The sequence below is a fragment of the Corvus brachyrhynchos genome, unplaced genomic scaffold, assembly GCF_000691975.1.
Source record: "Corvus brachyrhynchos isolate BGI_N302 unplaced genomic scaffold, ASM69197v1 scaffold99, whole genome shotgun sequence".
NCBI classification, from domain to species: domain Eukaryota; kingdom Metazoa; phylum Chordata; class Aves; order Passeriformes; family Corvidae; genus Corvus; species Corvus brachyrhynchos.
This window is the reverse complement of record NW_008239778.1, coordinates 3243307-3269645: the sequence shown is the minus strand read 5'-3', so window position 1 is coordinate 3269645 and position 26339 is coordinate 3243307. Positions and strand designations below refer to the sequence as shown.

General features: G+C 44.2%; 1 protein-coding gene across 1 annotated transcript in view; it reads left to right on the top strand.

The window, feature by feature from the left end:
* Positions 1-26339, top strand: part of MYBBP1A (MYB binding protein 1a) — a gene marked incomplete at its 5' end in the record, with an annotated part of 58658 nt that overhangs the window by 23627 nt on the left and 8692 nt on the right. The window contains one exon of the mRNA XM_017742970.1: positions 19381-19494. Coding sequence (XP_017598459.1) covers positions 19381-19494 — 114 coding nt within the window. The remainder of the gene's footprint in view (positions 1-19380; positions 19495-26339) is intronic.

Genomic DNA, 26339 nt, shown 5'->3' with positions numbered 1-26339 from the left:
CTGGCCCAGCAGTGCTGCTGGCCACTGTCCCAGCCAGCCTGGGGGAGGAGGAGATGTACCTTCAGGTTGAGCTTAAGGTAGTTGTGAACAAAACGAAAAGCGATTCGTGAAGAGGATGTGAGGCGGGTGTTCCTTCCTCCTCACCCCATGTACCTGGGAAGGTTGTGAGAGCAGCATGGAGGCTGGGGGTCTCTTCCACGTCTCCTCTCAGCCAGACTGGTCCCTACCTTTTTAGAGCCTCTAAGCAAGATCTTGTGGCCACTGGCCTACATGCCCAGCTCTTACTTCAAGCAGCTCTGCTCTTGCTGGGGCCTCTAGTGTAAAGTTAAACGTGATCATTAAGTGATTACCCTGGACCAACCTGGCTGAGGTGGTTTGCAGAACACAGTGTACAGCAAGGCCTGGGCCTGCCTGGGGTCTGGTCAAGAAACAGCAAACCTGAACTGTGTGTGCACTGTTGTTCCTGTGCGTGCTGTTGTGGGCTGCTGCAGGTCTGTCAAACTCAGTTTCTGGGCAGTGGTAACAGAGAAGATCCTGTAGGAAATGCAGGAGCCATTCAGATGCTGCTCAGCTGGCACTGGCTTTGAGAGGAGCAGTCTGGCCCCCCCAGCCATGTGTCCTGACCCTGGGGACCTCACTGTCTGCCTGCTGCCCAAGTGTTCGTGCATTTACGTCACAAAATGGGACAGGAGGATGATTTGACTGAAAATTTATCTTGTCCTTGCACACACAGTTTTTTTCCCCCTTTTGCCATGTTAAAGTTAACTTCAGTCAATTCACTGGTCTTGTTCAGGGCACAGGGACAGTCTGTTCAGGGGCAGGAGTATCTGGGTGAGAGCTGTGATTTATTTCATCAGAGGCAGTGCTCATTAACATGAAATTACGGCTTCTGTGAAGTCATTACAAGAATATTGGAAAAGACTGTCTGTGGACTGTTGGCTGTAGCTGATGACCCAGGCAACTGGGTCTTGCACTGCTGCAGCCTCTCTGTGCATCCTGTCTCCCTCAGTTGGTCACCTCTACAACCTGGAGAACAGCAAACTCTCAGCAGCAGTGTTGTGGCTTTACAGACACGGAGGTGTTTGTAGCTACTGGGTGGGTGTCACTTGTCTTTCTGGGAGGCACTTTTCTTTGGCCTGGGTGTTGGCTGTAGAGTAGGGTGTTTTGGAGATATATTCTTGACGTAGAATTTAGCGAAAGAAGCTTTAAAACATATATAGTTTAAGCTTTAAAACATTATATAGTGTGACTGACACTGTTAGCCCTTTTCCTCTGACACTGTTCCTACATGCCTGAAGGAGCAGTGAGGTTGTTCAGCTCCATGTTGAAGTAGTTCGTGAGATAAAACAACGCTTTGGGGGGGGTGAGAGCTCTCAAGGCAGTTTTAAGTGTAGCTCACAGTGATTGGGTTGATAGGTTTCCTTAGCAGTAAGCTCGACCTGTATAACAAGTTTTAAACTGGAAAGGTGAACTTGCAATGGTCTTACTGAGACTGAACTTGAGACTGAAGCTTGTACTTGTGGCCAAGGTCTGCTCCTCTGATGTTACTACTGGGGCACCGATGCCTGTAGGAGACAGTAATGCAGCAGTTTCCCTGGAAAAGGACAGAGACAGAGAGATTGGTGTCGTTTGTGACTGGGGAGACAAAGGCAAGGGATGTTTTAACCATGGAAAGGGGGGTTGTCATCCCACCCTGAATTCATTTAGTACCTGTTTAAACCTATACATCAGAAAGATACAAGATGAGGATGTGTGTGATGGTGGATCTGCAAAACCACCTTGTTTCAGGCAGTTCATGCTTCTCAGCTGGACTTCTCACCTGTTGTGAGACCACACTGGCTGCAGGACCCTGTGACTGGAGCTCTGCAAGTTCAAATGCATTGTGCCTGAGGCAGCTGGTGCTCTGAATGCTCAGTGATACTGGCTGGCCTGTTTTCAAACTCTGCCTTTCTTCAAGTGGGAAGTTAAAGTCTCAAACGTGTGTGTGTGAAAGTTAAAACACTTCAGGCTTTGAAAAAAATCAACATACTAGTGTTTGGTTGTCACTCATTTATTGAACTGAGAAATCTGGTGGGGTTTATGACGGTTTGGGTGGTTTTGGTTTGGGTTTTTTAATTTTTGTGGGGGTTTTTTTGTTTGTGGTTTTTTTTCGTGGGCTTTTTTCTTTTGTTTTTTTCTACAGTAGGAGTTGGGATCCCTTTCACAAACTTTTGTAGATCCTTGCCATCCCATATGTATGTTAAATCAGCATATAACTTAAGGCTGTACTGTCTTCTCAGAATGTGGCCTGCCTCATCCCTGCCACGTACCCTTGCAGTGTTGTCTGTTGTAGAAAGAAGTGACTAGAAACTACACAGAATCATTTGATTGCAAGCAGCTACTGTGAAGGTTTTCAAGAGGACCTTTAGTGTAGGAGAAGTGCTACAAGTTAAAGTAAAAAAAGGAAGAAGGAGGTAAAGAATGACTTCGTAGTGCAGTCTAATCTAGATTGTTGAATGCAGTTCTGCAGACTGAGGTCCTAAGAACCAGTCACACCATGGCCTTGTCCTTGCAGAAGTATCTTCAGTGGTAGGAGAATGGGGCCAGTGCCCACATAACAATCTTTTGGTACATCCAGGCAGATCTGAGAACTTTCCCTTGCAGACAAAGTGCTTACACCAGAGTAAAGTGTAGCTACCATTTCTGGAGTGCAGTGACCAGACACATACCTGTCACACACCTGAGGGGCTCAGGTACAAATGGCAGCTGGGGAAACAGACCCCAGTGATAACTGGTATGGGAAAATGACAAGCCATCACAAGTGGAGCTTGCATTTTCCCTTTGAGTTGTCCTGGCGCTAGGGAATTGTGATAAGTGTCTGGCACAGATGATCTCACTGGCAGTGCAGTTAGCTAGCAGAACGTGTGTGGTGCTGACAGGATGGGGGAGGCTTGTGCTGTTTCATGGACAAAGGATGTTTCTGTCAGCCTGATGTCTTCCACAAGCACTAAACATATTTTCTCAAATTCTGTTTGGAAAAAAATGTGTGTGAGCTAGTCCTCACTTCCTCCTTTCTTAGTGCAATTTGTTCTTACTGCTGCAGTCGCTTTCCAGGAGTCCTTGACCTTCAAATTACTTCCTTGTGCCTTGTTTCAGTGGGTGCAGTGTTGCTTTTTCAATATGCACAAAAGCTTGGTTTTTTAGTTTGTGCTGATGGAGCATAAACCAGGGATGAAGATGTGTTTAATTTGATGATTATTGTATGACTCAGCTACATACCAGAACCCTCCGGAGCCTTAGGTGAGGAATGTCTTCCTGGTTTATTTTTAGCTGTATTGGTCTGATGAGCAGAGCTACAGTAACATCCAATTCTGTAATTGTGCAGTCCTGGGCTGTCCCTGGGCTGATGCTGTTGTAGCACAAACCCCTCAGTGCTGCACTGGTAATTGTGGTGAGGTTCTCACTGCAGTATCCCCCCATTCTCCTATATGAGAACTGGATGAGTCCATGAACTAATGTTTCTACCCTAAAAACTCCCTCTGTGAGCCTGAGGATCAGGTGAAGAGGGAAAATGTGTGACTCGTTGCATTGCAGTACCCAGGTGTGCTGCTGATGCAGGCTCCTGCAGGCAAGGGCACCTGCCAGCTCCCAGCTGGAAGCAGGCTGAAGTGCAGCCTCTCTCAAGCCTGGCCTGGAACAGCTGTGCTTTTTCCCTGAGCAGTCCAGCTTGTTGGCCAGCAGTATTGGAATCAGTTTGGAAATGAGCACTAATAAATGAAGCATCACTACTGCCAGGAGTAAGTAAGGTGTTGTCTCCATCTTGCTTGTAGCAGACACTTGAAACCTCTTCTAGTCTGTAACTTTTTCCTAGGATTTACAGAAATGATTTAATATCCATCCCTTGTTCTTTTCCTTTGAGAAAGGCACTGCGAGTGAACACAATTGCTAAGAGCCTCTGCAATTACTTTTGCCCTGTGGTCACACATCAATTTGAATACATTCCTGCCTTCTTATTTACAGTCAAAGCTATATTGATCGAGGATGTTGCAGTAGCTGGAAGCATAATGAGGCTGTATTTGTCCATGAAGTGAGTTTATTTTCTGTGATTTGGCTGGAATTCTGCAGAGCTGATGTAAGTGCAGAGCTGTCATGAAGCTAATAAAAGTCATTTTACTTAGTGTGGAAATGAGAATGGGCACTGGGACAGAGTTCAAAATGTCATCTTATGTCATATAGATTCATTAGTATTCCAGAATGTGTTTTGATAAAGCTGTCTGTGACAAGGAACCCTTTAAGATCTATCTAAGAGAGAGTGTATTTTAGGTAAGTTGCTAATTAATCTTGGTGCTTTGGCAGTCTCCCCAAAGGGATCAAACATATATAGACATGATTTTACAGAACTGAAGCAAGTCTGTGCCAGAGCTGCCATCACCAGAAGAGTAAAATATGATCCCAAAGTCCTGCCAAAGAGGTCTTGGCTGGTTGACAGTTGTCCTTCTGAACAGTTTATGTTTGATGTAAATATCTAAGTTAAAAAGTAATTAAACTTTAATACAGCAAGAGCAGTAAAAGTGCTGCAAAGCCTCAGAAGCCAGCATCCCTCTGTGTGTTTGGGAGTATTTCACTTCATGCTGGGGGAGATGAATGGATCCCCACATTAGTGCACTGTGGCCTGCCTGTGTGCTCACAGATAGCTTCCAGCAGGTGGTAGAGGAAGAGCTTGTTATTGAACATTTTGCATAAGCTGTTACTAAAAATGAAGCAGAATAAACCTTCCCAGATAAGAACCAGCACCAGTTCAGCTCTACCTGCTATGCATCAGGAATGAGCACTGGGCAACTGGTGGGAGCTGAGCAATAGGCCATGAGTGAAAGGCTCTGTTCCTTCAGAGCATCCTCTGTTGGCACAGGTCAGACACCCTGTGCCTGTGTCCTCCGTAGAGGTGTCACAGGTGGACAGGCCTTCAGAGGGTGAATTGTCCACAGGCAGTGAGATCCAAGGGATGCAGTGCTGGAGAGGCTGTTGCCTGTAGAATCCATCCTTTTCAATATGTGCCCTCTCCTCAATGAAAAGAAACCATTTGCAGCTGGAAAATCTACATCAAATTGAACATGCTTTGGCTGCAGTCAGTGTCCTGTTCCTGTTTTGTGCAAGGTGATGGTCAAGGAGAGTCAATGTTTTGCAAGGTGAAGCTGAACTATGGATGGGCTTTTGGGCATTTTTGATCTATTTCATCAGAGCCAGCAAAGCCCTGTGACACGGACCAGCTCTAGGTATGTAAACTGTCTGCTGAAGTTGAATGGGAAGCAGTTGAATGCTTAAGTGCTTTGCTGGGTCAGGGCCAGAGTGCTCTACGTTTTTTTGTGGAGATTTTTAGTTCCCAGATCTTTAGGATGGCTGTGCATGTGGATTATTGCATCCCAGCCTTTCATTTTTGAGAGTGTTTCTTACACGGGGATTGCTCGAAGAAACCATTTTCCTTTGGTGAGGAGGACATTGACAGCATCTATAAATAGTCTCTGATCTTCTTTGGAAAGGTGTCTGATGCCACAGCAAAACGTGTCTCCCTGAGGAATTGCTTTCTAAGCTGTGTTTCTCTCTTACTTGTGTGAGATGGTTGAAAATTTTAAAAGGTCTGTGTAAATTTTTCAGGTCCTCCTGACTGCATTTAAGCTGAGTGCTCGAAATTCCACGGCATGAGTTTTCACTTGTATTTGCATTGAGAACTTGGTGTGCTCATGGTGAATTTCAGCTAAATGTGGGACCCCTGTCACTGAACCTGCAGGGTCTCTTGGGAGCATCATGCATGTTGTAAGCTGCTTATGTTTGTTTATTTTTCCTTCACACAGGTTTTTTTTTTGTTGTACTTCTTGGTGCCTTCTAATGGTCTCTGTGTCTTTTGCCAGAAGTGTCTAGCAGACAGATGCCTGCATTGCCTACAAACAGATCCATAGTGATACCAGGCATTAACTGGCTGGCGCAGAGACACTGCCCTGTTATCAGCCCCAGTCTTTATATTCCACCATACTCAGTGCAGCACAAGCAGAACATGAAAAAGCTTCTGTTTGCCTCTTTATTGTGATTCTGGAGATACAGGCTGTGTTTATTTTGCTCACTACTGTTCAGCTGATTGTATTGATGATCATATAGCAAATCCTCAGTAATGGAGGAAGCATTCCAGTCTGTTGCTGGGAAGAAATAAGAAAATTAAAAGGTCACATAACTTTCAGTTCTTGCTGTAGACACAGCTGCTGGTAAGAGCTGTCCAAGGAGAGAAGTGCTCCAGAGCAGTAACAGCCCTGTGTGTAGGATGGACTTGCTGAGTTAGATCTATACCATATTGCAGTGATTTTCCAACTGAGTCATTTCCTAGCCTACTAAATTAAACTTGCCATCTGACACATGGGTAGTTGATAGTTTTTAAAAAGTGAGTTGATAGTTTTTAAAGAGATTGAACCACCCAAGTGTGTTGTGTTCAGCCTGCCAAACACAGCCCCTTCCACAGTTTGAGGAGTAGATGTTTGTGTAGAGCAAATGGGAAAAGTTTGCCCAGAGACAAGGTCATTGCCATGTATTTAATAATGGCATAACAAACACAGGAGGGGAAGAAATGGCTGTGGCGTGATAAAACTAGCGACTCTCAGTCATACGGACTCAAGATACATTAATGTTACAAAATATAAAAAACCATCAGGATAGAATCCTGTTGAAGATCTGGAGAATGATTTATGTTCTGTTTACAGTGAGCTGTGGGATCTTGGTTTGGGAGTACTGGCAGGTGTGTTGGAAGGGTGTTTTGTTGGGAAGCGAAGAAAGATGAGGGCTTTTATAGCATAAAATGAAATGCCAGTCTGGGCTCTGCTCACTGACAACGATGTCCCCAGGTGGGAGGTCCATTTTTGTTGTAGTATGGGGGTGTGGGAATAGTGGGGTTTGGCTGCTTCTCTTTCTGCTTTCCCTTGGGACATACTAAAATGCCACTCTGCAAGAGCTGAAGCAGAAGAAAGGAATTCAGGTTCCTCTGCAGAATTTCTCAGCAACCTCCACACACAACAGGGTCTCCAGCCCTGTCCCTCTTCCCAAGGGCACTGTGCCCTCTGTCTTGTCATCGTGCCTCTCTCAGTGGATTCTGCAAAATGAAAAGAGGTCTGCTGATGAGCATCCAAAGCAATGAATCTTCAAAGTTCAACCCAGTACAGTTTCCAGCTTTGTTTTTTTTTTTTTTGCTTAGCAATGCTTTTTATTTCCGTATTCCAAGCTAACAATTTTAGTAACGTGTGAGTACCTTTTTTTTTTAAATACTGCATGAAAGCTATACTTCAGTGGTTGATGTTTGAGTGAATTGGAATTCTAATTTCTCATTATCTGCTGATATGAATGAAATATTCTCAAAAGATGAAAACCTTTGTCCTTGCAACATCAAGGCTGGTCTAGTGTATCGGGGGCAGAGCTGAAAGCACACAGTGCCTAGGCAACATGGGCTTTTTTTAAACATGTGCTGCTCGTAAATCTCCTAAATTATTAAATTTGACTTCAGCAAAGTCTCTTTAAATATGCTGCATTATGCTGTAGCTGCCTTCTGAATTGCCTCAAGAAAATCCTATTGCGAGTCTCTCCTGAATTGAGGGCTTTGTTGTGCAGGGGAGACATCTGGCTTGGAAAGTATTGGGAGGAGCAGTGAGGGTGAGGCAACTGGGGGGACGGTTTTGGTCTTGGTCTTACCAATGTGTGTGAGTAACTTGAGATGTCAGTGGAGCCTCTTGGTGTTCAGTATTACAATATATAAATAATAAATAAAGTTAAATAGAAACTGACAAAATTAAAGCTTTGGGGATAGGTTGGTTTGGGTTTTTTTTCAAGAGGAAAACCAGAGTTGGGAGAAAGGAGAGTGTCCCAGATAATTTCCTGAGAGGTTTCTTGGTCATGTTTCTTTGAGCCTCAGATACTGGGATGTCCTTCAAGAGTCTTTGCTTTGATTTCTTAACAAAAAACCATTTATTGCTCTGATGTTTAGAGTGAGAAACTTGTAAAAGCAAAGTAGAAATGCTCCAAAATAAACAGGGTCTTATTAAGAAACCAAATTGTTTTAGATTATTTTTTAAAATTGTGACTGTGTCCTTAATTTGGCAGAGAAGAAAGAAAATGGGCATATTTTCTGATTATTATTTTTTAATGTGGGAAAGGGAAGCTTGGTTGCATTGCAGGGTCCATTCCTGTTCTTTTCTCCCTGGTCTCAGTATGCTTTGTGGTACCAGTATTCCCCAGCAGTGTTTCACTCCTGTAGTTGGGCATTACAGGAAGAGCAAGAAAACATCAGAGCTCATGGATGCTAATCTGTGTTCTGCTGCTGATTTATCTTGTGTCCTCATGGCTCACTTAATTATGGCATCTTTTCATTTTCCAAGAATTTAGGGTAATAATATATTGACTTTTTTTTTTTTGGAGCAAAACATTAAGACTGATTGGCCTTTCTGATATGGTAAGTGGTTACCCCAGGGAGAAATGAAACTGTGTGTTGACCAAAGCAGCAGACCAATATATGGATTGTGCTGTATGGATTGCTGTGTCCCAAGGGTCTGCCTGTTGGCCTCCGCTGAAAGAAGAGCACAAGGTTTTTCCCAGCCCTGAATGCTCACCATTTGTTGTATGCAAATGAAATACTCAGAGCTGGTATGTAATACCATCAGCCAGGCCTGGCCCAGGGGTCCTGTGTATTATTTTATATGCTCATTGTTTTGACTGCACAAATGTCCTGCAGACCCTTTATCTGAGGCAGAAAACCTGCCAGTGCATCCCACTATTTACCATGTAGGTATCCTCTAAAAAACTGCACTGTCAGATCTCTCTGTGTGTGCTGACTCCTCTCTACTCCCTTTAAAATATAGCAACTTCTTATTTGTATCACTATGTCTTGTTAGACTGTGGTGACCAAAGGAGGAAGCTTTAATTTTTTTTTTTTAAATTATTTTTTTGCCTCTCCCAGCTGCCAACAGAACAGTGCTGAAGGAAGCAGCTGTACCTGTGCACACTTGTATTGGGCACGGATGTCCTGCTGCAGTGAGCAGACTCTCCCAAATGGGCCCCTCTGGTTAGGCAAGTGCAAGTTGAGGCTTTTCCTCTGGCAAGAACATCCTCCAGAGCACTGTTTGCAGGGGAACCAAGCATTGAAAAAGTCCATTCCTTGGCAGCAGTGAAGAGAATGTGATTTGCAGGGTCCCTGGTTAAAAAAAGTACTAGGGCATAAAGAAACCTGTGAGTGAATGCTGTATATATGGTCTGCAGGTTGTATATGTAATCTGCCAGGACTGCTAGTCCTGGGATTTCTGCTGTCTCAAGTGCATTTGAAACTCATCTGGTGTGACTGTGTCAGTGAAATCAGTGAGTATCTTTACCTGTAGGGTCTAGACTGACACAACTTGTGTAGGTGCAGCTGCATTATATAAAGGTGGTTTATGTGGGGTATAGCTCAATCCACATTTTCAGCCAGATTGAGCAGCAGTGGTTAAAGTGCTTGTCATGCTATAGCCATTTTCAGGTTGTGGAGGAGGATGTGCCAGTGTAACTAATGGGATAAACTTTCTGTGGTCTGGCAAGTGCTCAGTCACAGCAGAATGAAGTGAGCAGCTTGTTTGATCAATGAACTGCTGCTCTTCAGAGCCTTGGGAATAGTAGTGGAATCATACAGGTTGCTTAACTTCTCCTTGCTACTGCCTAGAGCAGGACATCTGAGCCATAGGTGAAGGGGTGTATGAAGGACAATAGAAATAGGAGAGGGCAGTTTGCAGGAGGGGTAGGAAGATGGAGATTTCTTCACAGCCAGTTTTGTCTCTGCTTCCAGGGAGCTTTGTTCCTTTTCAGAAGAAAGGTAGCAAAACCTGAAATTCAAAAGTAGAGTATCCAAAGTGGGCACCAAGGTCTGATCTAGCTCTACATCCTGTGCTTTTCCTCTGCTTGGAAGCATTTTAGCCAGAGATTTTCGCCATCCCTGAGTCTTGGTCTTGAGCCTCTCTCATGGAGGTGAGGGATCCAGTTCACCTGCTACCTTAGGAGATGATGAGCAGGCGATTGCTTTTCCATTTCTTCCATTGCTGAGATAGTGACTGGGAAGTTGACCTGCACTGGGAAATACTGGGATGTATTAAACAAAAATCAAACTGTATCAAACAGTCCCAAGTGGACACGAGCCCCCTTTGGTTTGCAAACTGCTGATCTGCGTGTTAAACCAGCCAGAGAGAGGGAGGGGTTTAGGAATAAAAGTTAAACCCACAGAGTTTATTCATCATTTTTGTGCTCAAGAAGGCCTAAACAGATCATTTATACAATGGTGATGGTCAAATGAGCAAAACATTCTTGAATGGCAGTTATTTTCAATGTGCTAATTATATGTAAGCTGTTGTGAGTGGTTTAAAGGTTCCTGCCAGATCTATGGAAATCTGCATTTTTACTGGGAAGGAAGAACAGGTAAAAGTGCCTTAAGCTGGGCTGCAATGCAGGTTGGCTTGTTCTGAACCACTGAAGATTGCAAGAGCTTGATGACGTAGGATGTTTGGTGGGAGTACACGGAGGTTGCCTTTATCATCCCAGGTTGTAAAATGTGATTTAGGTGTCACTTAAATGCTTTACATGTTATAATTAACCAGCCTTGCAAAATTTTTCTCATCCATTTGTCACAGGAACTTAATTTAAGCAGTAAAACATCATTTGTTTTCATCACTTTTTAGCAAGGAGAATTTTTTTCCTGAGCTCATAAATCTCTTACTTGGTTTTTTTTTGGCAAAGCCAAACTGAGGGAGGAACCTACTTTCTGACCCAGAGTGTGATGTTTGGAGCACTGTGAAGGTGTGGGAGCTGGGGATGGTGGATGATGGCTGGGGATTTCTGCTCAGTGTTTACTTCTCCTGCATTCTTCTATGATCTCTGTTTCTGGAGCAGAAGGACAGACCTGGAAACTGTCATCTGACAGTCTGACAGCTTCTGTGCTGGCCAAGTTGTGTCCTGCTGGTGCTCTGCCGACCTTAGACAGCAATATCACACCTTGTCAGGGCTGGCTGAGGGAACGCCTTGAAGAAGCCATTTCATTAGTCTGAGGACACTGGGTTGTAGCAGGAATTGCTGAATTCAGCTCCAAAGCCAGGTGATCATACAGAAGATGTTTCCATGGTCTTTGTGGGCAGTGTGAGCTCTCTCTGGCTGCTTTCAGGCACAGGAGTCTGTCTAGTGACTGACAGTGTCCTTGTGCCAGGCAGGACAGAGGAGCCAGCCAGGAACAAGGTGCAGGAAAGGCTCTCCTCGAGTCCCTTAATCAGTGGGATAACAGGGTAAATTTGGGGTAAAAGTTGATGTCCAGTTTTTAAACCAAGAAATAGTTGTGTTGTTGCTCAGATGTCCTTGCGCAGGCAGTTCCGCACAGCTGAACATGCCAGGCACGTTCTCATAACCATGCATGAACAGAAGATGAACATGAATAGCCACATTCTCCTAACAGTCCACTTATCCCTGAAGGTGTGAGCACTTTTCACACTGAAACCTTTTAGACAGCTACTAAATGGCAATCTCTTACTGTTTGTGTGTGCCTTGTTTCAGTGGTGGTGAGGAGGGAAAATTAGTTTTTGTTATCAAAAAATAGTTTTCTTAAGCCACAGCCAGGGCTTTGTCTTATCCTCTCTCCCCGTTGGATTTGAAGTATGTATGAATCATGTCTGTGTGCACATGCTGTGTGTGAGATACTGCAGTTACATCTTGGGGATTGAGGAAAAATGATTTGGCACAAACGTTTCTTAAGCACCACTCGCTTTCACTTTTTGTATCTAAAGCCTTCAAATAAGTTTTGTATGTTTTAAGTAAATAATTGGTGTTTGATGCTTGTTTAGCGAGGATACGTGTTAAGGATCTTGAAGCATAATTTCTTGTTTGTCCTTAAATTTGGAAAGAATCCTGTTCGGTCCCTCTTCTTGCCTCCCACTAAGGAGGCCATGGAGATGCTCCAAGGGCTGGAGTCCCTCTGCTCTGGAACCAGGCTGGAAGAGTGGGGGTGTTCAGCTTGGAGAAGAGAAGGCTCCAGGGACACCTCGGAGCCCCTTCCAGTGCCTAAAGGAGCTCCAGGAGAGCTGGAGAGGGACTTTGGACAAGGGCCTGGAGTGACAGGACAAGGGGGAAGGGCTTCCCACTGCCAGAGGGCAGGGATGGATGGGATACTGGGAAAGAATTCTTCCCTGTGAGGGTGGGGACACCCTGGCACAGGTTGCCCAGAGAAGCTGGGGCTGCCCCATCCCTGGAAGTGTCCAAGGCCAGGTTGGACAGGGCTTGGAGCAACCTGGGATTGTGAAAGCCCATGGCAGGGGTGGAACAGGATAGGCTTTAAGGTGTCCCATCCAGGCCAAACCATTCCATGATTGTATGGTATACACAGCATACATTGAACTGCCGTTGCCTCTGAACAGCCTGCTGGGAATTTGCTGTGTGGAACAGTTCCAATGTTGTGGATCTTATTGTCCCATCCCTTTCATAATTGGTCCTTTTGAATAACCTTCAAGGCTGAGTTTCTAACTCGGACTCAGCTGCCAAACCGAGATCAAACACACTTGTAGCTCATGGGCTCAGAAATGCTCAAATGATGAATCAAATATTGGTTAAGAAATAAGAAGCCCTGAAACTCAAGACTGCTCCAGTGGAGCCTTTATCTCCATCCCACATCCAATGTGAATGTAAAAATAAAATAGTTTGACTGTATGAGCAGAAATGGGGGGGTAGATTGGCACTTGCTTCATGGCTTTGGATGCTCTTTGTTTTCATTTTAAAAAAGCTTTGACAGTAATTGGAAGAGGCTTTTGCTGTGGTGCTTTGGATCTCCTGCTCTGTAGTAATAAATGATAGGTTGTTCTCCTGTAACCAATAGCCCTGTAAGGTGGAGTTTTTGGGTTTTGGAGTGGGTTGGTTGGTTTATTTTGAACATGTAGTAAATTACAGATAGCTGAGGAATTTATTTCACAGTTATATTATTTATTAAAATTCAAAAAAAACTTATTTATAATTTCCCATATTCTTGGCCTCTGTTCTTTTACCCAGCTTTCTTGGTAGCATTTGTCACAAATGCAGCATGTGATTCATGAGACTGCAGTCTCAAAGGGCTTGGGAGGAGAGAATTTCTAGAAGTGCAATTATTTTTTGCCATATCCCTGTTGCTGTGCACGCTGAGAGTTGCTGTTTTATGCCTTGTGCTGGCACTGAGTCAGATGTGCTGGCAGGGCAAGCTCTGTGCCTGAAGGGAGGCATTAGTGCTCTGAAATACCAGTGGCCTCTGTGGTGTGATACCAGCTCTATATTTTTGTCTCCTGGACTTCCAAGAGCAGTGGAATGTTGATAGTACTAAAACTCTTCTTCACTTATAAAAATGCATTTGAGTTGCACAAACCTGTAATTTTCCAGGTAAAATGTTTTCTTTTTTAATATATATATATACTGCGTAAAGGGAATAAGAAGATCTTGCCACATTGGTAACATGTTTCATGTGGATAAACTTTGTTCATGTTGCAAAAACAACAGGCAGAAAGATGAGGAAAATCCATCTTTATGTCTTCTGTAACCATTTAAACTCCCCACTACTTCTCTTACAAAGTGTAAAGAGGTGTGATAAGCTCAAATACTGTCCTGGGTCAGATCTAATAAGAGTTTCTGTCCTGCCATGTGCTTGAGGCAAGCCAGGCAAACTTGCTGCCTCTTTACTGAAAGCTGGAAATGGCTGTCAGGGTATTTGGAAGGGTTACTCAGCTGTAGCCTGCAAACTGCTTAGGGATCACCCCGCAGAACAGCTGTGTGAAAACTCAGGGTTTGGTGTATCACAGTGCAGGCACATCTTAAGGTTCCCGCTCCTCTGATGGTGGCAGTGGTGGCTGCTGATTTCAGTGTCTTTTCTCTCAGGAGTGTGCCTGGGTGGCAGATTTTTTCACTTGTTTACAAAGCCACCTCCAGCCACTATCCTAAACCACTTGGGACTGAAGAGTGTTTCTTTTTGCATCAGAAACAAGTGTCCCTCTATTAACAGAGTGCTTTTCTTTGGAGAAACAACTCTGAATTTAGGTCATGCCTTCATCTCTTCAGAACTGCAAACAGAATCTCTACAGTATTGCAAAGGCTTATTTGTTTTGTTCTTTCTGTTCTTTTTCACAGCAGTGATTGAAAGACATCTCAATCTGTTCCCCTCCATCCAGCTCACCTGGATGGTGACAGAGGAGAGCAACTTTTGACCTACCTGTGCTAGATAACCTGCTTTCAGTAGGAAAACAGTGGCTGGATGGGTAGGGGTTTAATCCATTACCATGTTTAATGGTTAGGCCAGATGTCTTGTCCTTCCCTGTGCAAGATAAAGTTGGGTTGTGTGCAGCCTCCGCTCACACTCTTTTTTAGTATCTGGCTAAGGTGGGTGAGCACACCTGGGAATTACCAGCACATCTTGGTTACTGCAGTGAGCACGTTGCCTGTTTCAGAAAGAAATCACAACCGTTTGCACTGAATGGCATTTTGTGTAATCATTGCAGATAAGAGAGAAATGAACAAAGCCACAGAAAATCTTAGGGTCACCACTGCCCTTAGTTACTGTTTGTTCTCTGCTCCCACGTGGACTGATAATGAGCCTTTCTGCCTCATTTAGTTGCATGCTTGATAGATATATGTGGGAGTCTCTATGTGTATCTACTGTGCCTGCTTGAATAGACCTCCCTTGTATTTTTTTTTCTACTATTTTACTGTTTTTACTACTTTATGGTCTTTTTAAAAACTGTCATTTAGGAGAAAATGTTTTGATTAGGCAACTGCGTGGCTTCTAGTGCACAGGATGCACTGCAGCATTCAGCTCCCTTTAGAAAAAGCTCTAATCTGGCTGTCAGCTGCTTGTAACTATTGTCACACGTTCTCATTTCAGAGACTGTGCATGAGTGGGGATGACACCCCTCTTTTCTGAGCTGGACTGGAATTTGGTAGCTGGGACTCTGAGTCTTCTGCTATTTTTGTCCATTTGTGAAGTGTTGATAATACTTGGCTCTCTCGTAGGGCTGTCAGGAACACAGCAGGCTTGATTTGGCACTGAGAAAATGGAGAGAATCTTCTATGATATTCTTGGGGACAGTATTGTTCTGCCAGCCTCCAAAACTGCCAAATACTTGTAAGACATTCCAAAATACCAGTGTTGCTGGGGAGGGCAGGAGGGAGAGAGACAACTGGCTTGTCTAGTAGTTGAGCTCCAGGTCCGTGCTGGGTTTTGTGGAAGTACTCTCCAAACTTCAAATTGCTGATGGTCTGTGATGTGATGGTAAAACATGCAGCTGGTCCCTGTATCATCTGTAAAAGACACATCATGAACATATTAAGGGTAAGTTATGAGCTGTGAGAAATTACAAGGGTTGTAAGTGTTGATGGAAAAGATTTGAACTAGCTGGGGTGGCTTGGCTCCTCCTAAGGTGCTCTGTGTGTGGTCTTGTATTTCAAAAGTTTCAGTGAAACCTCTGCATCACAGAACAGAACATAGGTAAATTTTGTGACTATTCTTCATTTCTGAAAAGATCTTTCTGGATTGCTAGTATTGCCACTACTGTTTGGTGGTGCTCCAGTGATGTGTTTCCTGAAGTTGCTGGGGATGGGAAGATCCTCATTCCAGGAGATGGGTTGAAAAATCCTCTGAGCAGTCTCATTTTCTTTTTTAGGCTATTTTCATTAAAAACATTTGCATTCCCAAAAAGTGGGATGTGTTGAGATGGGTAAGAAAGTGGCTTGCAGTATCTCTGACTGGCCCTCTAAAGCAGGAGAGGGGTGATGAACATTCACTCCCATGTGCATGGATGTCACACCTGTAACATGTCTGCTTTCAGCTGCATTGTGTCCATGTATTTGAGAAGATAAAACAAGGAAAATGAAATGTAGCGGCAGAGCTGTTTCTCTGCTCCCTCAAGGAAATGGTTCCTGAAGATCTGACTGACTTTGGGTCTTTCCTTTCTTATGCAAAGTGCTCATACTCTTAGCTCCCCTTATATTAGGTGGTAAAGCGAAGCTTTTGTTACCTGGTGAAGCTCCTGAAGGTCATGAAAGTGATTGCACTTTTGAGTGTTCAAAATCGTTTTTGCAAACCCTGCCAGGAGGGACTATTCTACCTGGAGCTATTTCATGCCCTCCCAGCCAGTGCTTTGATGTTTCTCAGCCCTGACAGATGAATTGTGGCTGAAAAGCCATTGCTGAGGACTGTTGCTTTCCAGGGGGATGGCAGCTTTGTGCTCTTGGTTGCTCGATTGTTTTCTCTGGGTACATTTCCTTGTTAAGCAATCTTCTGATGACATCCAGGATCCTTCTTCACGTGCTTATGGATGCTGTGAGTGACATGTGATGGTTGCACCACCTTCTAAAGAAAACTTGGTGCCCCTCCTAGTTTTGTTTGAACTTGCTGAGGTGGGATGGCATCAGCAGGAGGAGTGAGAAATGTTGTTTCTTATTGGGTTCACCCTTGGACCAGGACTGAAGAACTTGATTTAGTTTTGGTTCTGCCCCGATGTTTTTGGCTGAGTCCACTGATGTCAGTCCCTCTCCCTGTGGTTTAACTTTTGCTGTTGAGCTGTTCAGTTTGCTGTAAAAGGATAGGCAGTACAGGGGCTGTATGTTAATAACAGCTCTAGGAACAGGGAAATCATTGACTCTGGGATGAATATGATAACCTTAAAGTACAGCATAGCATGGTACTGACAACCCTGTAGTTATTAGTGTCATGTTTACTCTCTGAGATGTTCTTAAGCCAAATTTTATTTCAACCAACAAGTAAATATTCTATTTTTGTTGTTTCAAATGAGAAAAGTTGTTTGTGCTTAGTACTAAATTATCATTATTAAATTAAACAATCAGGAAAAAGGATAATGTTGAGTAGAGCAATAGCAGTGTTTTAATTATGTGAAACTCAAACATATTTTCACTTTGCTGGAATCTAATACACAGGCTGGAGGCATGAAAGCTCTGAGTGTGACAAAGTTACTAAAGAGTGATAGCACCAGCCAGGATCCTCACATGATTGGGTGTTCTGACTTCCTCACTTATGTCACACAGAAGGGAATGCTCAGTGGTTTGGTTTTTTTTTTTTTCCTTTCTTTTAAAATACTTTTCAAGCTTAGTGCTTACCAAGGAGTAGGTCCCATTCAGGGACTGTTCTTCAGTGCACCATATGAGTCTCAGGTCTCCAGAGCTCCCATTCCTTTGGATGGCTTTGATTTCCTTCCAGTTCTTTTCCTCATTAATTTGCAGTGCTCCTACCCACTGCTGACTGGAGCAGTTCCTGAGCAGGCCCTTGTCACTGGTGCCTCTGGAGTAAACCTGCAGTCCTGAGATATCCCAGTATACCTTAACAAGACCCTTCTCTCTGCTTTGCACCCATTTGCAGTATAAATGTGTTTGTAATTGTCAGAGAAGAGCTGGTGCCTGGAGGTTTGTGACCCTGCCTGGGCCTTTCAGAATGAATTGCAGTCTTTCATCTGCTCCGAGGGTCACATTTTCTTTGTAATTGCACTGAAGTGACTTTCCACTACATTTGGTACATGCATGCAGACATGCCATAATTTGTTCTGTAAGACACAGCCTCCCCATAATTACAAGGAATATGTAAGCCTGCCTGCCTTGAAGATGGCATTAGGGTGTTTTCGCTCATTGAATGAGCATAAATCTTCTGACATGGTCTCATTGGTTCCCTGCTGCACTTTCACCTTCGAGTAAAGAACAGAATTTCTGTTTGGGTAATTCTCTTCACTGGCCATACTGGTGCAAACTGGAGGTAAGCTTACAAGGATGTGTGACATTATCTGTTGTGACACAGATACAAGTGCTGGTATTCTCCAGGGAGCAACCTGTTTTCCAGTATCCCATCTGTCCCAGAAGCCTGGAGTATGTTGTATAGGAAACACAGACCTCCTTGAGCTTGTGACGTGTTTGTTTGACTGCCTGTGACTCTGGCTGGTCATGCTGCTCTCAGGGAATCCAGGGATTTCTTCTCTTTGCTCACTTTGAATAATTCAGTAAATAGTTCCCTAGAAGCGACCCAATAAAAGTCTGGGTCAGGTTTTAGCCTCCTGCTCCATGTTTTTCAGGTTGCTTCTTTTTGACCCAAGGGGTACCTGGAGGCCAGGTTGCATATCACCATGTTGCTTTTATCTTTGAGGTCTTAGACTTATAATCTCAATGATGTCTTTGATAAAGAGCTTTACAAACTTTGCTCATTTGTTTTCTGTGATATGTGTTTAAAGAACAGCAGCCGTTGCTTTTTTTGGATGAGATTAGCTCTTGTAATTCCTTCTGTTTTTTGATATTTGTAACTGCATTCAATTTTGGTCTGTGTGATAGCAGCTAGAGGCAACATTATTTTCTTTATATGAGTAGAATTTGCTCACTAACGCTGTGCTGCTACAAAAAATCCCCCCTTAAATCCTCTAAGCTATTTGTACTAATCCTCATTACTGTATTTCGTGCATTTTTATATTTTGCCTTTGCTGCATTTTTCTCTTGTACCTAAGAAAGCCTTTAAATAGGAATTCTGGAATAGAAAAGGATGTGTAAGAAGATTGCAGATTACTGTTGGTTTTCTAGTGGCCATTCTTTTCATTGCTGTGTTAATATAGAGGCTTAATGAACAAGTTTGACTCCAGGGCAAGGCCAAGTGCTGCTCTGAACTGCAATTCCCATCTAGTATTCCTCTGAAATGAAGCATTTGCTATCCTGCCAGCTTTTATTTTTTATTATTTGTGCCTATTGCATTTGTCAGGGTACGGTAAAGGGTGCAGTCACTCAAAGGTGCTGCCTCAAAACTTCGGGAGACCAGTAGTGATGCCCTTGGAGCAGTTGCTAATGCACATTTTGGATATTCATGCCTAAATCTAGAACTGTAATGATCCATTCCACTCCCCTTTGACCTTCTCTTTTTTATATGTTCATTCAACCAAAACCCACCACCCTGTCTCCTGAGGGGTGACTCTATAAGGACCTAGAGAATGTTTTCAAACAGAGCTTTTTGCTGGAGGAGGACAGATTTAGGTTGGATATTAGGAAGAAATTCGTGGCTGTGACGGTGGTGGGGCACTGGGACAGGTTGCCCAGAAAAGCTGGGTGGCTGCCCCATCCCTGGAAGTGTTCAAGGCCAGGTTGGATGGGGCTTGGAGCAAGCTGGGATAGTGGAGGGTGTCCCTGTCCCTGTTCTGGCCCTGGCAGAAATTAGGGTCCCTTCCAACCCAAACCAGTCTGTGACATACTTGTTTGGCGAGGGTGTGCAGTCTTTGTAATGTGGCCTCCCCTAGATGGTGTGCGTAGCTGTTTACTTTAGCAGGGTATTTACATTGCTAACACCTTCCCTGGAGAGTTTCATGTTCTTCTCTCCCCTTTCTCTTTCAGGCCATGGCCTGTTTGCTTCTCCACAAAGTTCTGCTACTTCATGAACTGAAGCTCTTCATTACAGAGGAGGAATGGGAGGAATTGATCAGCAGAAGCATCAGCCAAGTGACAGAGGTAACAAGCTTCAACGTGTTTAAAGTACAGATGACACCTGATGAGTGCTGCTTTCATCTGTCTGGTGCTCGGTCTCAGAGCTGCAGTCTGGGACTGTGCTCAGCTTAAGAGGTCTTAGAGACCTTGTGCCTGCTGGCACTAGGTCTGAATAGTACCCACCAGGCTGGCAGAATTCTTATAACACCACTGTGATGTTCCTGGTGCAGCTCAGCAAGGCTGCATATGGATCCAAGAGACAGAGCTCAAACTTTAGGGAATACACTCATACAGATCAGTTTAAGGTATTTTAAAAAAAAATATATAAAAAGAATGGAACGGTATTTTGAACATGAATTTCAGGACATGTCATGCAAGTTCTTCATTGGAATGAGCTTCAGAGCCACAAAAGTAGAGCTGAGGTGCACTGGACTTTTGGCTCCTGGTGCATTGCAGGCCTTCTGGACCAGACTCCCTTGCTAATATTGTTCAAAAGGGAAACCTTAAAATACATTGGAAAATAATTTGTATAGAAGAAACAGTGAGAGAAATTGCAGGGCTCCCGACACAGTGGCCAGTGCAAATTGTACCTGGGGATGGTGTTTGGGTGCAGCTGTTACGTGGGAGATAATCTGTGGGACAGGAGGTTGAAGAAGCAAATGCCATTCACTTTTATTCTTGTGGATTGACGTGAGGGGAACCAAGCAGCCAAATTAATGTTGTGATGTGGTGACTAAACTTGATGACATGGGAGATTCCAGTGTTGGAGTTTCTGTGTAACTGTAATAGTGACCTCTTTCTAAGGGTGGCTTTCATTCTTTACGTACTTCTTCAGATGCTGGTTACATGGTAATTTAGGCTATTCTATAATTTGCTGTATTGAAACAGAACAATTAGATCTGTTTCTTTTTGTCAAGGAGGAGCAAAATCTTTGTTTAAAACAGGGAATTTAAAGATGCTGTTTATAGTTCTGGAGAAAGCGGGTAATCCTCGGTTTCATTAAACACTTTCTATTTAAAGATTACATCAGGAATCCAGTGGGTGGAGTTAGGTATGATTTTGTTTCTCAGCTACATAAAACGTGCCACTCCTCCCAGCCTGGTCATCTCCATGTTTCTCTCTAGCAGCTGAATACATGCAGAACTCAGTGATTCACTGGGAAACCACAAACATTTACAATGCCTGTATGTTGTTCTTGTTAGGGAGAGTTTAGCATCTTGCAACCCATCCAAGATTATAATGAGCTTTGCTATTAAAGTTTCCTCAGTGCCTCTCATTTCTGTGGTCATGTGTGTTTAAAGAAAAATTCCTGAGAAATACTGTCAGTTTGTTTGGGTTGTCCAAGGTTTACCCTGCGGGCAGGAGGCCTCCCATATTGTTAAATGGCAGTGGCATATAGCTGCTGGTTCTCTTTTTGGCCTGCAAAAGCCCTGAGATAACATTTTTACAGACTGCTGTTGGTGTTCATACATGTGGGGCTTTTGTCTCCCTTCCTCCCGCTCCCCGCATGTACTTAACCCAGCTGGTGTGGCTCTGTGGGGCTGGGGCAGCTGCGCATTAAATATTGCTGTAATGAGAAGGGGTCAAGGACTTTATATTCCACATAACAGTTTTGATTCATAGCCAAAGCTGGCACTTGTGCTGCAAGACTTACTAAAGCTGGAAAAGGAATTCTGTGTCATTTTGGTGGTGCAGAAACACTTACTTCTCTGAGTAAGAGCTGTAAAAACGTAGTAGCTCTATGGTGTAGTAAAACGGTGTTCTCAGTGTCATTGATCTCTTTTGAAGATGGTAAAAAAATCTCTTGTAGTAAAAGCCAGAGGCTGGAAACTGAGCAAATTTAGAATCTGTAGAAAGTATGTATTTGTCAGAGACTAATCCATCATTAAAGTAACTTGCTGAAGAATTTATTAGCCCTGAATCTCCAGGTGGAAGTTGTGTGCTTGGCTGACAGAGAAGCTGCAGGTTGGGTAGAAGTTCCAGGCCCGATGTTGAAGTTATGGGGTGATGTCCTGGGTTGCAGTGTATTCTATTCCCATCCTCATGAGCTGTTGAAACCAGGTGGGGCAGTGTTTCCTTGCCTCCTCCCCCCAAACTATCTTCTGTTAATGGCCCATCAGTGCCATGCAGGACTCAGAGATAACTCCCTCCGGACCATCTTCTGTTAATGAGCCTAATCAACACTTGGCCTCATGACTCATTAACCCATTGTGAGATGTTCCACCCAGGGGGAGGAACCAAGCATCCCATCCTTGATATAATCTGAGATTCTGAACACCAGAGACACCCTTTCCACTGGATTCCCAGAGGACAGGAGCTACACAGCCACCACTGGACCTTTCCAAGGAAGAGCAGATCCTTCTACAGGATCACGGCTTCCACAGAACCATCGCACCTGCCCTGCTCACCGGGAGCCGCCAGCGCCCCTGCCGGCTGCGAGCGGAACTGCACCCGAGGGGAAAGGGCCCGACAGCCGAGAAGGCTGGCACTGGGTTTGTGTTTGCTGTTACTGCCATAGTCATTGCTGTTTGTTCGACTGGTTATACACATAGAGATATATAATAGTAAAGAACTGTTATTCCTATTCCTCTTATCTCTGCCTGAAAGCCCCTTGATTTCAAAATTATAATAATTCGGAGGGAAAGTGGTTGCATTTTCCATTTCAAGGGAGTCTCCTGCCTTCCTTGAAAGATACCTGTCTTTCAAACCAAGACGGATGAGTTTGTTTGGGAAGAGCTTGGACTAAACAACAGCCCTTTCTGTCGCTGCTGTCCTCACACGCTCCTGCTTAGCTGGAGGACTGGGAGGACGTTTGCAGAACTCTGAGTTTCTCCTGCAGCTCAGTCTCATCCCTTTACTTCTGAGACTTGTTTCCATAGGACATTCCAGGTCAGCTGTGATTTCAGAGGTATGTGAGTAGATGCTGGCAGATGTGGGTGCTTACCTGTGAGAACCTGGACTGAGAGCTGTGGGGTGTTGTGGAAAATGATGGTATTTATCGCCCTGCCTCTGCTTGAAATGTTTGTATTTGTTGTCATTGGCCATCCCTGCCACTGTCCCTCACAAATAGCTGTTTTAAGAGGAAAAAAATTATAATCTAGAATTTTGTACCTTTCTTTGACCCAGGGAGAGGTTTGCAATGCTTTAACTGATGTGCACTTGTAATTCAAGCAGTGCTGTTGCTCACAAGGAGACTGTCACCTGAAGGCTTTGCTGCACTTTGTATCCTGGGTCACATTTGCAGCTCGGAGGCTGTAGCTCCCAAGGTGCAGGATTGCCCTGGGAGGCTTAAGGCTGTCAGAGAGGACAAGATACTATCTCCTGGTGTCTGCCTGCTTATCCTGTCTCGCCTCAGGGATTGTACTGCATACCTGCTGAGATCCCTTGGTGAGGAGCATCCCCACCAGGGAAATCTGGGATGGGTTAGGCAGTGATATGAGCTGGAACTGGGGAAGAGGCAATGTGAGACAAGTGCAGTCTTGGATATCACTGAATTATGCAGGCAAAGCTAAGAGGCAGATGAGGGAGAATCAGTGGCCAGGAACGTTAAGTGAAGAGACAGGTTCCCGAAATAGCAGCTCCGGCTGCTGCGAGGCAATGGCTCTTGTGCTTAAATAAGCTAACTTGACCTTATTTGTTCCCAGATGGTTTAAGCATGCTTATAAAACATACATCATGGTCATGAGGGATCCATGTTTGCCCTCTCCTTGCTGTCACCAAGGCAGGTCTTGATGTCCCATTGGGTACTTTGGAGTTGACTTGCTCGTGTGAGAGCCCAGCTTGCTGTTGGTGCTCTTGGCTTGTGCTGCTGGGTTACCTGGGCAGAAAGCCTCATCCACAGCCCTTCACTGCAAAGATGAGGAAGCAGAAAAACAGCTCTGGCACAGTTTTGGCTTCCCAAATCTTAAATAGTTACCTTACACAAAGCAGAACCTTGCTACAGTTGTTCAAGTCTGTTCTAACTGGGGGTCTGGATGACGCAGTTTTGTTCATGGTATAAAGAAATAAGAGTTGCTTCATGTTATAAGTGACAGAGCTCACCTGGGATGCTGGAACATTTGACAGAAACATCTTCTCTTGGAGAGCTTTGTTCTTTATCAGTAGGTCTAAAAGTGCTTTACAAAGGAAATTCAAGCCAGTGAGTTGTTGATGTAATGCAGAAAGTATTTTGCAGAAACCCAAGACATAATGGATTTGGTTTGCTGAAGTCGTTCATCCTGTTTTACAGGTGACGCTCCTTGGCTGGGAGCTGAGCCAGGAACCAAACTCGGGTCTCTGGAGACATCTCAGAGGCCCTTCTTGTGCATGGACAGTCTGACTGTCTCTTAACTTGGCTTCCGAACAGCCCCGTGTGTTGGACAGTCATCTCTGTCCCACGGTCATCTCTGCTGATTGTTGTGAGTTCAGGCTGCCCCGAATCACACAGTAAAGTGTTGCAGAGCCCGAGAGGTCCAGTTCCCCATTCCATACAGGAAGCTCTCACACAGTTTTGGTGAGGGATCTCTGGGTTTGCTGCTATAGCTCAGACACTCTTTTTTACTCTATCCAGCATCTCTCATTTTGATCTTTCAGCTCTCCCGGTTGTCGCTGTAGGCACGTTTTGGTGTTCCCTTCCCTTGTTAAGATATATTTATGTTTCCTTTTTATATGTTACAAAATTGCTGTCTTGGCTTTGGAGAGATCTTGAACCGGTGCCAATTTTTTTTATAACTCACGGACAGATTTGGGGCAGGAAGTTCCAGGTTCTGAATACATAATTTCATTGGCTTTTTTTGTCATCCCTTTCCTAGGGACCAGCTTGCCCTCCTGAACTGAGATGCTCTGTGTAATTCCCAATTTATGCTGAAACTCCCAGTTAGGATGTGAAAGTCAAAGGGAGTGGGAATAGTCCAGAAAATACATATTTTGATGGCTGTGAACTTCAAAACAGAACAGCCCTCAGAAAACTTGTTAAAACTGCTTTCTTTGGCTTGAACACAGTGGTTTCCTGAGGGTTTCCTTTGTCTCTCTTCTGCAGTAAGTACATCGTAAGAAGAGACAAACTTTACTACTGATTTTCCCTTTGCTTGTTTTGTCAGTGTCATAAGGAATGGGCAGAGCACACAGTGTTCCAGTTGGCTGTTTGAAACCCAGACAGGATCAAGGCATCCTGCACTGTAAAAGTGCTGACAGAATCTGATACCTGAGTTCAGTGCAAGACCAAAGCACTCCCAGTCACCAGTTCTGGAGGCTTTCAGATAATTACACAAAATCCCAATGACATGCATTTGATGCCTCCATACACTTAAGTTGTTGCTTAGGCCTGGACTGGGCAGGCATGAATGTAGACAGATAGGGAATTACATGGCCTGGGAAGGGATGGCATAGATAACCCAAGACCTCTTTTCCATATCATGTGGAAGTTACTGTGTGCTCCCTGAAGACTTTTGTTGTATGGCATTCCAGGGTTTTGTTACTATGGTGTTGTTCAGCGAGGGATTTAAAATAACTATTTGGAGCTACTGAGAGAGTAGGGGAGAGAGGGATATACTATCTGGCCTTCCAGTGTAGACATGCCCTTAATTTCTGAAGGGCATCACATTTGATTATCTGTGTCTTAATTTGTAGTGAGATACATTATTAAAGTGACTTAATCAAATCTCTAAAAAAGCCATCCTTCAATTTTTTTCCTTGAAGATTGCCTGAACTTTTATCTGTCCATCTTTATAAATTCTTAATTCACTGCCCTTTCTCAGCCTCTCAGCTTGTAAAATGAGGCCAGTAGTGATTTAACTGATATTTTCAACGTGCTTTCAGAATACTGGATGTCTCTGTGGAGACTTCCTTCTCTTCTGTTCTCTCAGCTGTCCTGTGTGGTTTTTCCCTGCTGCATTTTCAGCTGGCCTTTGGAAAAAAAATCAGATCATTAAACTTGGGAAAGCGTTGACATTTTCTGTGAGAATGGCTTCTGGATTTTTTGTCTCCTCCCTGTAATAACTGCCAAAATAAATATCACCAAAAATGTCCTTTATTTACACCCTTCAGCATGTGGGTCTGCTTAGTCCCCTGCCTTCCCTTCTTCTCAGTCAGGAGCAGGCAGAGACTTGGTGGTTCCCTCCTTTTGGGAGCATTTCTTGATGACTTGTTTGTGTTAGAGATGCAAGGAGTAAGTTTTGAACATTTATGCTTTCAGTCTTTAGAAACTTAGAGAAAATGGATGGAGGAGGGACTGTCAGTGCTTCTTTTCGGCCTTTAAGGCTCAGTAGCAGCTGCTGTGCTGGTCAGGTGGGTGGTGTGAGAACCTCTCTTTGTGTACCTGTGTACCTGGAATTGGAATTGGAAATGGATGTGGCTCTGTGGATAGATGGAAACTGGAGTGAAGAGATATACTCCTCTTCCCTCCTTTCTTCTTTGTCTTCCATGATTTAGCCCTAAGTTCTGGTTTGGGATCTACTGTATAGTGAATATTATTGTCTTGGTTTTGGAGACAAATTTAGGAGAAAACGCTGTGAAATGAGTGTTTCCTCTGAACAGAAGGGCTCCAGTAATCCCTTTTGCCAATGAGAGAAATGGATACCAGTGGGCAAAAGTGAAAAAAACCTCCTGTTTATGAGCAAAAAAAGGGTGCCTGCAAGACACAGAAAAAGAAAGAAAGAAAAATATTGAATGAATGCTAGATACTGAAATTGTGGAACCTTACCCCTGCCCAGACTCCTGCTGCCGGCCTCCATCGGCTGCAGGCGCTTTCCCCTCGGTGCAGCTCCGCTCGCGGCCACCAGGGGCGCTGGTGGCTCCCGGCCGGGCAGGGCGGCTGCCCTGGTTCCCCGTGCCTGCAGGGGGCGCTGTGGCGCCAGCTCGGCCTCCTCTCCCCACACGGCAATGGCGGCTCG